This window comes from Vanellus vanellus, assembly GCF_965231255.1.
Source record: "Vanellus vanellus genome assembly, chromosome: 5".
NCBI lineage: Eukaryota > Metazoa > Chordata > Aves > Charadriiformes > Charadriidae > Vanellus > Vanellus vanellus.
The window spans coordinates 69409002-69420636 of NC_138910.1; the positions used below are offsets into that span (position 1 = coordinate 69409002).

Below are 11635 nucleotides of genomic sequence, written 5' to 3' on the forward strand. Positions count from 1 at the left end.
GTGGTTTCTGCTCTTGGTGTAAAACTGTACCCAGAGAAGTGTTGAGGGGGACCAGGACACTGGGGAGGTGGAGGAACCTGGGAAGCCAGGCTGCGGGTTGAGACAAGGCGCTGTGCTGAGGGGAGAACCCAGCTACGCACAGCACCTGGAGCCCACCTCCACCCTGCAGCCACCGCTGCCCTTCCCCTGCTCCCCTCCACTGGTGAAGTGCTTCAGGGACCAGAAAAGGGGAGAGCAAAATTGCAGGGTACCAGGTCCCAGCTGTATGAGGTCTCTTTCCAGGTAAGTGCTGAGACCACTGGAGATGTAACTGTCGTATTTTTGTAGGGAACTTGGGAGGGGGAACCACTGGCAGGGGTAGGGACAGGGCTGAGAACATGCAGCAAGGGCAGCTCTCAGTCTTCCAGCGACTGGAGTGGAAGGGTTAAAGCCCCGGTCCTGACCCCCACCTCCCGCTGTCATTCTGGGCAGCAGAGCCAGTTGGTGACAAGAGGCTGATGCTGATGAGGGAGCATGTGAAGCCAGAGCTTGTGAATGGGGCTTTATCCCAGGAGGGACCTGCCTCTGCTCCGTCCCTGCCCCGCTGCCAGCACCAGCTGCAGGCAGAGTCCTGCGGGCAGCGATGTGCCAGTAGCCTCTGACCGGGCACACGGGGCTGGGGAGGCAGGAGACTCGCCCTTGGGGCAGGCTGAGTTTCCCCCACAACTCGTGGAGGTCTCCTGGGAAGACGTGCGTGGCTGAGCTGTGCTCCAATGCACGGGGCTTTCGTGAGGGAGGCAGGGGAAGGTGTGCAGGCCAGCCTGGAGCAACCAAGGGCCAGGGTTTGGCAGGGGATGGTTCGGTACAGGGGAGCAGGGTCTCTGTTTAATGATGTCTTCTCTTCTTGACTCTTTCAGATGAAAGACACAGGAAAGGAAGGACGCAGCCCTGGTTGTTCCCTTACCGTCCTGCTCTGGGGATGCTCCACCACATCCTGCAGACCTGCCTGGAGGGTGGGCTCAGCCGCAGCGCATGGACCGTAGCTCTTCAGGTGGCACTGCTGTAGAAGGGAGCTCCACCAGGCTCCAAAGAATGAGACGGAGGCATCCCCGCTTGAGAAATGCAGCTGCCTCCACAACCGCTGCTGCCTTGACCCTCCACTTCGCTGTAAGGGTGTAAATTAATCTGTGCAACCACCCCACCGTGACCTCCCCACCAAGCCGCCCACCATGCCGGAGCTGGCAGAGCTGAGCAGCCCCCGCACCCCTGCAGATGCAGACCACATCCAGAGGAATATCTTGGAGGAACACGTGGAGCTTTGGTGGTTCCAGGACCCCAAGAAGTCCATCCTGTGCTATGGGATGGCTGTGGTGCTGATCCTGGCCTGTGGCATCGGGGGCATCATCCTGCTGTATAGCACTAGCAGCCGGTCTGGGGAGTGGCGGCTGGCCGTGGGCACCACGCTCTGCCTCCTGGCCCTGCTTGTGCTGCTGAAACAGCTGCTGAGCTCTGCAATCCAGGACATGAACTGCATCCGCAGCCGGGATCAGATCGAGCTCCTCAAGAGCGGGGGCTTCTCGGACTGCCTGGTGCTGCTGCTCAGTGCCCTGGTGCTGGTGGTCTGTGGGGTTGTGCTCACCATCCTCTCCACCACCACCATGCAGCTCAGCCCTGCACGGCCGCTGGCCAGCATGTTCACCAGCGGGGTTGTCCTCCTGACTGCTGGCAGTGCCATCTTCCTCTGCCTGCTGCTCTACCTGCTCTGCACCTCCTGCCGCCAGGCTGCTCCTCGGAGCCTGGAGACTGGTGAGATCCGTGTCTTCACCATCTCCGGCCGCCTCGCTGCAAACAGACGGCTTCCTCCCACCTCCAGCATGGCCAACCTGATCTGAGCCAGGACACTCCTGTGTGAGCTTTGCTGGATACAACATGTCACTAGGGCTTGTGCCGGCCTTTCCCCAAGGAACGGCAAGCGCTGCGGTGTGCCTTGCATCTTTTGGAGATGACTGGCATTTGCTTTGCCCCAGGCTGGTGGCACAGCAGGGATTTGGGGTGCCTGGATGGGCTCTGTGACCTGGCACGTTAGGAGCACAGCGCTGGCCTGGTTGGCGTTTTATCACTGCAAAACCTCCTGCGACAGCTGCTGCCCGCCCGGCTGTGAGCCCTGTCACAGAGTTAAGGTGAGCCTGTCCTGTACCCCTGGGGACCCCAGTACTTGCTTGGTGCCTGCAGTTCCCGGGACTGTGTCGTGCGCTCTCCTGGCAGGAGAGGCTGCCACTGCGGATGGTGTAAAACCACCCTGTGCTCTGCGCGGAGACACCAGCTCGGACCCCTGTCTCAGCTGGCACCAGCGCTTCGTGCCTCTGAGCCCGTGAAGGTGGGCACACGCTGAGCCCTGTGTCGTGCGTCCCCTCTCTCGTGCGTCCCTGTGGGACCCCTGAGCAAGGTAGAGCCTCTAACAGCTGATGAATGGCAGGAAATATTCTGCGTGTCAGCAGGCACACAGCGCAAGCGAAAGGAACTCGGGGGGAGGTACGGCTGCAGGGGCTGCTCCCGAGAAAGCACCTGCGTGTCTGTGGGAGGGAGCGTGGGATTTGCATGGCATTCCGTGTGCCAGGGCCCCAGCACAGCTGGACCTCACACGAAATGCCTTTCATGTTTGCAATGTCAGGATCTGTTCCAATATTACCTTTCTGCAGCCCTCCATCTTCTGTGGTTTATCAAAGGGGTGACCACAGGGTGTTGGTGTCGGGCCCCTGAGGGGTTATCAGTGCCGGACTGTGTGTCAGTGCTCTGTTATTGCACCGGTGTGCTCCAGACACACGAGCCACAGACAGCAAGGTGCAGTCGCTGGGGGATGGTGACGGGGTGCCCGAATCCCGGGGCTGGGGCAGCTGCCCTGCAAGGGCGGTGTGAGGAGGGAGCGCTGTTGCCCTCTGACAGGAGTTTCCCAAGTGGAGGCACCTCTGCTGCCATGGGAGCGCTGCAGCTCATCCCAGTCCCTGCTGGGAGCCTGCCCAGCACAGCAACGTTCCCACGCTGTTTCTGTCTCCCAAGTGCTTCAGCTGCTGCGGGGCAGAAGACTTCTTCTGCTATCACTTGGGCCTTACCTGGAGCTTTTTTGGTGTTTTATCTCTCCAAGGTGTCTATCACCAAGTTGTCTTTACCAGAGGCAGACTAACAACTCATCCCTGGGAGATTTTCCTGTGACTTGAGGCTAATTTACCTGTGAAAATTCTCATTTCCTCCATAGGCCCACGAACCATTTCACTGCCCTTTCTATAGACACAGATCCTAACCTCCTAGCAAAGCTGCTCCTGCGCAACCTTCTCTTCCTCTTCTTCTTCCTGTCTGTTCCCATCTCCCCCTCACCTGAGCTGCTCCGCCCCAGCCGTTAGTTTTGCTCATTATTTGCTAAGTTTCCTCTGTAATGGAACAAGACCGAGCTATTATTTTTTGGTGCCTGGTAGCAAATTTATTTGGAAGAGGACAGTAGCTCATTCCCTTAGTAACAGCACGAACTGCTGTCCGTGTTACACCTGGAGGCAATGTTCAGCATCAGTGAACCCCACCAGGTATACACTGGGCAATGAGGATGTCATCCCTTCACAGCTCCAGACCACACTATAACTCCCATACGCTCAGATCGCATACTACTGTATTCATCCGCTCTTGCCCTGCTCCTGCTGGCTTTCCTTCCCCCAAAGCCTTGGATTGTTTTCCCCAAAGTATGGGAACAGCGTTTTGGCTCTTCTTTCTGGATGTCTGTTATTTCTACATTTTTCTCTGCCATTTTCACATCATCTGTAGACTTTATTAAACTGCTATTTCCTCCTCTCTCTGCATCGCTTCCCTTAATCTGCCCAAGAGTTCAGAGGGTGTTACTAAGCTCAGGTCCTTCTGTGCTAAACCCTCTGCAAAGCAAAGAGCCGTCCTTCCCCTCTGGGCTGTTTGATCCCAGGTCCCTCTGCGTACACAGGGAGGGACAGGCCAGAGCCGGACAGTTTTGCACCACCACCGTTGCTGCTGCTCTGCACATCTGTGTCGGCGCATGTGCGGTCACGCCAAGCTGCGCCGCCTCTGCCTGCATCAGTGCTTTAGCACTTACTCCCAGCTCCCCCAACCTGCACATATGGACAGGCCGCAGCTGCCTGCACACCAGCTGTTTTGCACATCTGGGCACTTGTGTGAAGATGCGTGACTGTGCCCAGCTCGCAGCTCTGCCCTGCCTGCACACCAAGGTGAATCCTCTGCTCCATAGCCCCTTCAAAAGGCGCCCCAAGTGCCCATGAATTGTGCCAGAAAAGGATGCTCGTGGGCTGAGAGCAGGCTGTCCCCAAAGATGGCGGTTTGGGTGTCTGGCTGCCCAGATGGACAGCCTGCGCTGCCCCAGTCACTGACTCTCCTCTGCAGCAGCAGTACTGGTTTGTTCCTTTCTTGATTCCTGTGCTGTGTCTGGAAATACCTAATAAAGTGTTACAGAAGTTGACCGTGCCGAAGGCTGATGCTCGAGCGTTGCCCTCTCTGTGGAGCGTGAGGTGACAGAACTATGCAGAGCTGGCCTCTGCTCAGGCTGAGCCTGGGGCAGAAACCATGACAGCCCAGGGTCCCTCCCACAGCTGCGGTTTCGGCTTATTAGCTAGTGAGGCAATGCCACCACAGCCCCCCCAAATGCATGTACTTATTTCCTGATACACGACTCCCACCTCCAGATGTGCATGCATCTCTCTCTGCTTAAGGACCTAGACATAGCCAGTCCCCCTCACCACCGCTCTCTGAACCCAAGACCTTGCTGTGCCCCTGAAAGATGCTCACGTGGAGCACGCAAAGCCTGCTGAATGTGTCGGTGCCAGCTGGTTTGTTTACAGAGAAGCTATTTCACCCTGCGGTAGGGCCGAGCCTCGAGCCCGGCGGTGGCAGCTGTTGCCTGCAATGAGCCGGGAACCAGTCTGCCCGCATACCTGCCACTGCTCCCGGCCACCAGCCTCCACCAGGGTCCTTCCTGGAGGCTTCCTGGGGGAACCCCCTTGAGAAAGCCCCTCCTTTGCTGCTCTGACCCCCTTGTATTCCCAGCTCCCCTTGCCAGATGCATTTCCCCCCACGCGAGCTGCCAGGCTCCTGCCCGCTTGCACTGGAGCTGCCTGGAGAGGGGGCAGAGGGGCTGCCACGGGACAGAGCCCCCCTGCACACCATGTCTGCTCTGTTAAAGAATAAACGGGTGGGCCTCCCAGCAGGGTCAAAGTAGACACAAGCAACCTACCACTAGGCACTGAGGCATGAGAGTGAGCCAGATCCTGAATAAATAAGCCTGGGCAGTTATATTTTTAATCCCTTTTAAGACATTGCTGAGACCAAAAGTAAAATATTGCATCTAGCACGAGTTCATGTAACTGAAAAGCATGTTAAAAAGCCCAGAAAATACCCTCCAATAGATAACTGAAATACCTTTTCCCAGCCCTCAGGTTTAAGTTTCCTGTCTTACCTGAAAGATATTAGAAATTTCCTGCAAAAATAAGGGTCAGTTTGGCCGTACGGCATTTAAGAGCGAAAACTGGCTGACACTGAAACAAGCCACCAGGCTTTCCTCCTCCTCCTCACGGCTTCAAACGGCACGTTCCCTCTCTGGACGGGTGCTTTAAGTCACTGGCCTGTATCGCCCATCCAGCGCCTGACCCAGTCATCCCCTTTGGTTTACATTCTCTGACGTGTATTATTTACTTTTGTATACACTGTGCTCTAGAAATATCTTAATGAGTAGAGAAATAGAAAGGCAGTTTACAGTGAAAGGGAGGTTTGAAGGAGACGGGGGAATTAGCCGTGTGGCAGGGCTGCAAGAAATGCTGTCCCTGTGATGCTGCTTCATACTCTGGAGCGTGACAGAGAGATTCCCGGGCTATCAGGGACTGTAACGACACGGCTGTGCCCTGGGAATTCTTCCCAGCCGGATGGTACCAGCCTTGTGAATCACCTAGTAAGGAGGGCGAATGTCACTGCTGCGCCCCGCTTTTAACTCCCGCGTGACCCACACGGGCACGACCGGCTACAGCAGAAACAATCTGCAGTTACCTATGTCTCATGTGCTGTTTATCGTACCACAAAGATGACAGGAATGCAAAAATTAGAGTGTTCGTGTAACTCCACGGTTAGAGATACAGACGGGACTCTGTAATGGGTGCCGGGGGACAGGGCTGTGTGGCCCCAGCGCACGTGCCTGCCTGATGCCGCGACCAAGCACTGCCAACAAGTTTGCTCAACTCTGCAGAGCTGACATGGGAAAAGTCAGTGCCGTTCTAGCACGTCTTGCTGGAGAAGGAAGAGAGAAAAGAGAGAAGGGACGCGCGGCAGGAAGCAACGCTGGAGAGACCTGCACAGAAACCCTGCGAGGACACGCCAGGGCTGCCTGTGCCACGGCAGGCGACAGATTTGTTTGCACAAGAGCACTCGTGCCACAGACCTGTTCTCTCACTGCCGCACTTAACGAGGAATGTATTTATGGTCCTTGAAAGCACATGCAAAAAAAGCCGCACCCCAGCTGTGGGGCTGGGGGCCTCCTCCCGGCACTGCCGCTGGGAGAGCCCCAACAAACCATCGCAGGCAGAGGCAGGGTTAAATCATGCTTTAATCACACCCTGGAGTGACAACACATTGAGGGACAGAGCAGGGCTGGGTCCAGCACCGTGGGGCAGCAGGGCCGGTGCATGAGACCTTGCAGGGAGCACCAGGGCAGGCTCCTCTTCCCACCCCACCAGGCTGCCCGGGCATGATAGGCACCATCTCCTTCATCCTCAACATCTGAGCAAGGCTGGGAGCCCAGCAGCGGGTCCGGTGTCCCTGTGCTGGTGCAGCTCCACTGGCGTCACGCTTGGGTACTGCGGGGCTGGCTGCCTTCAGCCTTCATCACCATTCCCAACCGACCCCCTCTCTGCCCTCCTCTCTGCTCCTTAAGCTCCCACCCATGGGGGGCCAAAAGCCGAGGGCAGGTGGAAAAGGGCAGGAAGGCGGGGGGACAGCGAGGGGCCGCAGTGATGGTGGCTGGGCTGCAGGCTCAGATGGAGAGGTGCAACTCCCGCTCCTCTTCCTCCGGCAGCTGCTCGCTTGGCTGGATGTAGTTGTCCTCGATGAAGCCATCGTCATCCTCAGCTTGCAGGTCAGCAGCATCGGGCATGGGGTGGTTTTTGCTGGCCCCCTGGCCTGAGGAGCCCCTGTCCCAGCTGCTGCTGTCCTCCATGGGGCTTCCTCCGATCGAGGTGGTTTCAGGCAGCGGCCGGTGGCGGTAGCTGGCGAAGTTCTTGTGGAAGAGCTTGCACTTGGCAGCCAGTGCGATCAGGATGGAGATACCGATTGCTGCCACCAGGAAGCCCACCAGGTACGGCCAGCTCCTTCCCCCCTTCCCAGTGGGCGGTGTGGTGGCTGTGGCACAGGAAAGGCAAGTCAGGGCACGGCGGGTCAGCCTGCAGCATACCTGGAGCTCCCCAGAACCCAGCCCCATGTATGCCTGAGGTACGCAGCCTGCACTGAATTGCTTTTGTTTGGAGCAATATAAATGCTCTTCACCAGGGTGGGGGAATACTGCAGAGAAAACTGCCAGACGGCTGTCTGATACTGCTGCCCATCACCATGGAGTCTGTGGAGTCCATGTGGCTTCATGGCATCTACTAACTTTTCTGTTGCAAAGCCAGCAAACACCTCCAGGTGGTGGCCACCCTCCCCACCAAGCCACCACTGGAGGCCACCCTCCCAACCAAGCCACTGTATGAGCCGTGGCCAGGCAGCCTGAGCCCCTGGGGGTGCGGGGCAGAGCAGGGGGTCTCTGCCTGTGGTCCCCTCTGGGGTGATGTTGGGTGGGAGGGAGTTATACCTTACAAACGCCTCGGTAACTGCACAACTTACTGTTGCTGTGGGTCACTGTGATCTGCTGCGCAGTGCTGACCCCCCGAGGAAACCGCTGCTTCATCCAGCAGCCCAGGTCCTGGGAATCCAGAGCTGCCACCACACGGCCCCGCAGCTCCGGGGGCGACGCACAGGTCACCTGCACAGCTGGGAGACACACGGGCTAAGGTGGGATGGGAGGTCTTCGCCCATCCCCTCCCCAGTTTAGCGAAAACAATCCCTGCTTGCTCCTGGGTTGATGGGATGTATTGCAAGGTGGTTCTGGCTCTGCCCTCCAGCCTCACTGTCCCTCAGCACGCTGCAAGCCACAACTAAAGAAAAAATTCACTGACCAAGGAACTGTGTGAGTGTGTCACTGATCAGCAGGCTCCTTTTAACTGGATAATGCCAAATTCATGGATACTGATAGCAACCCTACTGTCGCAGGGCTGCTCTCGCCTGGGAGCTGAGCTCAGAGTGTTGGAGCCTGATTCAGCTCCACAGGAGGAGCTGCCGAGTGCTCAGCAGCTCTTGAAAATGTGGTCACTCCACGTAGACACATATAGGTGGATTTAGGGGCTGAAGTGTACATGCAGCCCCTTTCCCAGAAGAGTGGCTAAATTATCCTGCTGTCACGCCTAGAAATCTCTGGTATTGTGTGCAACTGCAAGCAAGGAACACACCCATCACCTTTTTGTTCACTTGTCCCTCAAGAGAGGTGGGAGAGGTCCCTGGAAAGTCATCTCGGAATGTGCCCAGGGGCTGGAGCAAAAGGATCGAGCGGGACACCTGCACCCAGGGTTGCTCCTGCCCAACACCTCTCCTGCCACCCACCCCCGTCCGCTCACCTTGCCTGCGCCGCAGCCACTGCTGCAGACGGTGCGCGGTGCAGTCGCAGACCCAGGGGTTCCCTTCCAGCCAGACCTGCGGGACTGCCTCCATCAGCTGCAGGCTCAAAGTGTCCACAGAGACCAGCATGTTGTGCTGCAGGTCCAGGTGGAAAAGAGCCTTCAGTGGCAGGAAGAAAGGGACCTCAATCTCTTGCAGCCTGTTGTTTCTTAGGAGCAGTGTGTGCAAGTTGCCCAAGCCCTTGAAAGCGTCCGTGTGGAGGTAGGCGATGCTGCAGCTGCTCAGGTCCAGCAGACGCAGTGTCCTCAGGTTGGAGAAGACTGCTGGGGTCAGCGCCAGCAGGGCATTGCTAGAGACATTGAGGGAGCGCAGGGAAGGGAAATCCATCAAGAGAGTCCCGTGACGGGGCACAACCAAGGAGTTGAAGGAGAGGTCCAAACTGGTGATGTTGCTTGGAAGGGAACTTGGAGCATGCAGGAGGCTCTTCCTGTGGCAGTCGGCCCATCCCTGGGAAAAGAGCTGCTGTCTGAGATGGGCTCTCTGTGCTGGGGAGGATCTCTAGACTGAGACTCCCCAGAAGTTCAAACGTCCTAATTAATTACCCTTGCAGAGTTTAAAAAAGCAAAGATACAAACGAGTTTAAAAAAGTCAAGAGCTGCCAGTATGGAGTGGGCCAGGATAAATGGAGAAAGATGAGCAGGACAGCCCATAACTGAGAGCAGCCGACTGAAGGAGTAAAGGAGGAGTGTGGACAGCTGGAGGAAACTCAGACAAGGTAGGTGCAAGGGGACCAGGTTGTCACCCTTCTGTCCTCCCTTACAGGGCAGTTGTCATATGGGGTCAGCTTGCAGAAGGCCTTCCTCTTCCTCCCCCAGAAACCCTGGGGAGCTCTTGCGTGACACAAGGGCATCCTCCCAGCTGGGGCAGGGAAGCAGGCGAGACCCCTGCCCGCTCGAGGGCAGGCAGGAAGGCAGGCAGGCAGGCAGCGGCAGCCAGCCGGGCTGAAGAGCGGTGGGCATCAGCACCAGGCACCCATGTCAAGAGCTGCTCCCCGGGGCCGGTGGGGGATATTGCACTCACGTCTCCAGCCCTCCTACGTTTCTGAGGATACACTGTGAGCGGCAGCACCTTCGTCCACGCTGGCTGTGGCTATACTAGTAAACAAAAGAGACCAGGGACCATTCGCTGTCCCGAAAGGCCAGCAGTGCATGCTGGATGGATCGATCAACCCACAGGGATGGATTTTTTTTTCCCATGAAAAACGGGGGACCAAATTCACTCTGGTTTTGGGGAGCGGTCCCCAGCATGCGTTACTCCTGCCTGGGCTTTATGTGGGAGAGGGCCAGCTGCCCAAACTGAAGCTGCCAGAGAGCAGGTCAGCAATTTAAGTTTAGTTGGGCAGGCACGGGCTCCTGCTCGATGCCATGTTTGTTTGGGTTCCGCGGCAGAGATGCCATGCTGGAAGCTTGCGGCGGTCCGTAGTCCCAGGTTTCTGGGTCTGGCTGCTTTCCAGCTAGCCAGCTTTTCCCTTTTGTTGCCTCCCGCCTGATCACCTCTCCTGTCATCCTCCTGTTCACCTGAATCTCCCACCAGGCCCTGCCCACCCTGCTCACTAGAGGAACAGATGTGAACTTATAAACCTGGGCTGCTGAGGACTGGGTTATAATGGGGCCGAGCCACAGGGGCACTGCACAGATCCTGTCTCACGCTCAAACAGGGCTGGGCTCAGGGAGGCTGGAGAAAACGGTGCAAACCTTTTGAGGGCATTTCTGAGAGCTCAGTGGGCTGCGCTGCCCTGTGCCATCCGCCCGCAACGGCCACTTTTCCTGCCTCTTCCCAGCTCCTGCCTGGTGCAGCTAAGCTGCGGCCGCGGCGCTTGTCCCAGTGGGATGGTTTAGTTATATTTCCTGCTCCTCGCCAGGCACTCGGGGATCCTGACCCCATGGTTGCCCTAACCCTGGCTTCGTCACTGCATCACCATGCACTGGAGAAGGGAGTGAGGGGCTGGGAGCCCCTCAGGGATGTGCCTCACTGCTGCTCGCTCGCCATGCACCCCTTATGGGCAGCTGCGTTATGGCTGCAGCCGAGAGACCCCCCAGAGTCCGAAATGCCATGGCTTAGACAAGGCTTTGCCAGCCCTGCCGTGCTCCGGTGAATGGGCTGGACAACGTGACGCGTTCAGCCCCAGGATGGGAGCAGGGCCGCTGCAGGGCTGGGAGCAGGGCAGCCAGGATCCAGGTGCGGGTGACCCACCCCTGTGGCTGCTGGCCACCGGCACAGCACATCTCCTGGTTTAACTCCCCTTGCTCCCGTGGGTTTCCGTGACTCGTCGTCTCTCCAGCCGTGCAGAGCAGGAGCTGCCTGCCAGGGCCTGCTGCCCCACAGGCACGTGGTGCCACCACCCCCGGCTGTGCCAGCAGCACCGGGAGTGGGGTGCCCCTTCCCACCCCCCGCTGCTGCCCGTGCTGCAGCCCCCTCGGCCCCCCTACCTGGTGGTCGAGGCTGCAGGGGTGTCCCGTCACCACTGACCAGGCGCAGAGGAGGCTGCAGACCCCGAGCAGGCAGGCAGGAGCCATTTGGCTCCAGGAAACTGCCGGGGCAGAAAAACAAGTCTCGGGGAAAGCTGGGAAGCCGGCAGAGCCGGCAATGCCGGGCAAGGTGTGGCCACAGCCGCAGGGCCCGGGTCTCCTGCCGAGATCCCCTGTCCCAGCCACACGGCCCTGCAGACCACCAGGACCTGGGAGCCAGCCCGGCTGCCGCCGTGGCCCTACTCCCTCCCTGCAGCTAGGCACGGGTGAAAGGTGGCGGCACCGGTTACACATTAACCGCCGCTCCTCGCCACCTCCCACCCGCTGCCTCCAGTGACAGGTGACCAGCGGACCGCCAGCATCTGCCTGGTGGACCATGGGGTGCTGTGGGAGCTGCCCCAGTGGGACCA

General features: G+C 58.3%; 2 protein-coding genes across 2 annotated transcripts; one reads left to right on the plus strand and one right to left on the minus strand.

The window, feature by feature from the left end:
• Window positions 1-1208: 1208 nt before the first annotated feature.
• Window positions 1209-1871, plus strand: TMEM125 (transmembrane protein 125; the record flags this gene model as incomplete). Its single annotated transcript, XM_082483325.1, has 1 exon — window positions 1209-1871. The coding sequence occupies one exon, from the start codon at window positions 1209-1211 to the stop codon at window positions 1869-1871; it is 663 nt and encodes a 220-aa protein (XP_082339451.1).
• A 5153-nt stretch (window positions 1872-7024) lies between these two features.
• Window positions 7025-11273, minus strand: LOC309672106 (type III endosome membrane protein TEMP; the record flags this gene model as incomplete). Its single annotated transcript, XM_082483524.1, has 4 exons — window positions 7025-7389; window positions 7870-8016; window positions 8697-9204; window positions 11187-11273. The coding sequence occupies 4 exons, from the start codon at window positions 11271-11273 to the stop codon at window positions 7025-7027; spliced, it is 1107 nt and encodes a 368-aa protein (XP_082339650.1).
• Window positions 11274-11635: the final 362 nt, after the last annotated feature.